This window comes from Etheostoma spectabile, chromosome 10 (assembly GCF_008692095.1).
Source record: "Etheostoma spectabile isolate EspeVRDwgs_2016 chromosome 10, UIUC_Espe_1.0, whole genome shotgun sequence".
Classification (NCBI taxonomy): domain Eukaryota; kingdom Metazoa; phylum Chordata; class Actinopteri; order Perciformes; family Percidae; genus Etheostoma; species Etheostoma spectabile.
In genome coordinates this window covers 14407204-14408856 of record NC_045742.1, presented here as the reverse complement: position 1 = coordinate 14408856, position 1653 = coordinate 14407204, and the positions used below count along the sequence as shown (strand labels likewise).

Below are 1653 nucleotides of genomic sequence, written 5' to 3'. Positions count from 1 at the left end.
CGCTCACCACTGAGCGTGCAGCGTTTTTGGTGGCTGTTTGCAGGCTGTTCTTGTAGCACGACCGCAAGGCATTCTTCTCCTTCTCTCCCACTCCTCCTTGTGCAATTGGCCCCACAGTGTGGATCACATCTAGAGACAGCGAGAGATGAGAAGATGAAACACTTCTTACCACAGAGTGACAGATATGAAGATAGAAGTAAAATATAAGTAAAGAATCTCCTTTTCCCAGTAAAATTCCCCATTTATTCAGTGTTTATTATGACAGCCATGTTTTAGTCAATCTTTTTATAAAATTGTACATAAAAAGTCCATATTCTTTCGTATATGTTTCATCCTGAACTGTTTCTAACACGTCTATCTCATTAACTAACGCTAAAACTGCTCAATTTTGTTGATGTGAATTAAAAATATATCAGTTAATTTAATTGTGAAACTGGTGTATTGGCTGGAACAGGTGACTTTTGGTTTGCTAGAAAATAATGACGTGTTTATGTGATGTCAGAGTTATTGTAATTTTAATTTAAGACTTGTAAATGGCCTTCGTGTCAATGTCCATATCGAAATTAGGAATGGGAAAGTTTATCATCTTTTGATCATCTGAAAGCTCCATTATCTCCAACTCAGCGCTTTTTAGTACAGAAGTGCCTTAAAACGTCAGCCAAAGTCCACCGTTCAATGTAATTAAATCCAATTTTAGTGTAAATTGTTAATGCACACTATTTCTTTACTCCAATGACACCAATTATGCCGTCACACAACTGTTCAGAGTTATCCTGTATACTTTATATTAAAAATGTTATTAAGAATGACCCTTAGAGATGTACCATCTCGTTGTAAAGGGGGTCCTCAATGACAACAATACAAGCACAATTAACAAAAAACAAAGCTAACAAGATAATTAACAAAACCATGTGAAAAAACTATAAATATCCCACAAGACAAAAAATAAATAAATCAAGGGATCATACTCCAAGCAGAGCACCAACGCCTCATTCATTTGTAGATTACAGAAATGTATTAATCTCAGTGATAGCATTAAGTATTAAAAGTGATCCAAAATAATTATCAGTACAATTGATGATCCAATAATACGAAGACAGGGTATTTTTGACTTATTGAAAAGATTATATGGAGGGAATACTTACAGGTAGATCATTCCAACCAGTGGGAGCTTTAAACATAAAAGCTTAGCTATTGATTAAGAGACTGCAGAAACAATAAAAAAGATGTATAGTGTCTCAACTGACAATTAGAGAGGAAAGGTACCATACACTATTTTAAATAGCGAGGGTCATTACAATGTACACATTTAAAAAATAAACTGCAGCCAATGTCGTTGTCTTCTTAAGGGGGAACTTATGTTTGGTGAGGAAAAAAATTTAAGAGTTTCATACATTATACAATGAGGATTTGTGAAAGTATGTCTTGACATGCACTGTATTATTTTACCTCTGTGTATGCCTGTGTCAGTCTAACTGATGCAATCAGCCGTAACACCTGATATTTAACTGTTGTTTCCTGACACCAAACTAGGGCTGCACAATTAATCAAATTTTAATCACAATTACAATTTTGGCTTTCCACAATCAAATTTGCGTAATCAAGCAATATTATAAATGCTCCGGGTTTTTTTGCAAAGCCAATCTACCGCTC

General features: G+C 34.8%; 1 protein-coding gene across 3 annotated transcripts in view; it reads right to left on the bottom strand.

Annotated features, from left to right (window-relative positions):
• Nucleotides 1-1653, bottom strand: part of macrod1 (mono-ADP ribosylhydrolase 1) — a 102315-nt gene that overhangs the window by 18006 nt on the left and 82656 nt on the right. For all 3 annotated transcript variants that reach the window (XM_032528281.1, XM_032528280.1, XM_032528279.1), the window contains one exon: nucleotides 8-129. In XM_032528281.1, the coding sequence (XP_032384172.1) occupies nucleotides 8-129 (122 nt within the window). The remainder of the gene's footprint in view (nucleotides 1-7; nucleotides 130-1653) is intronic.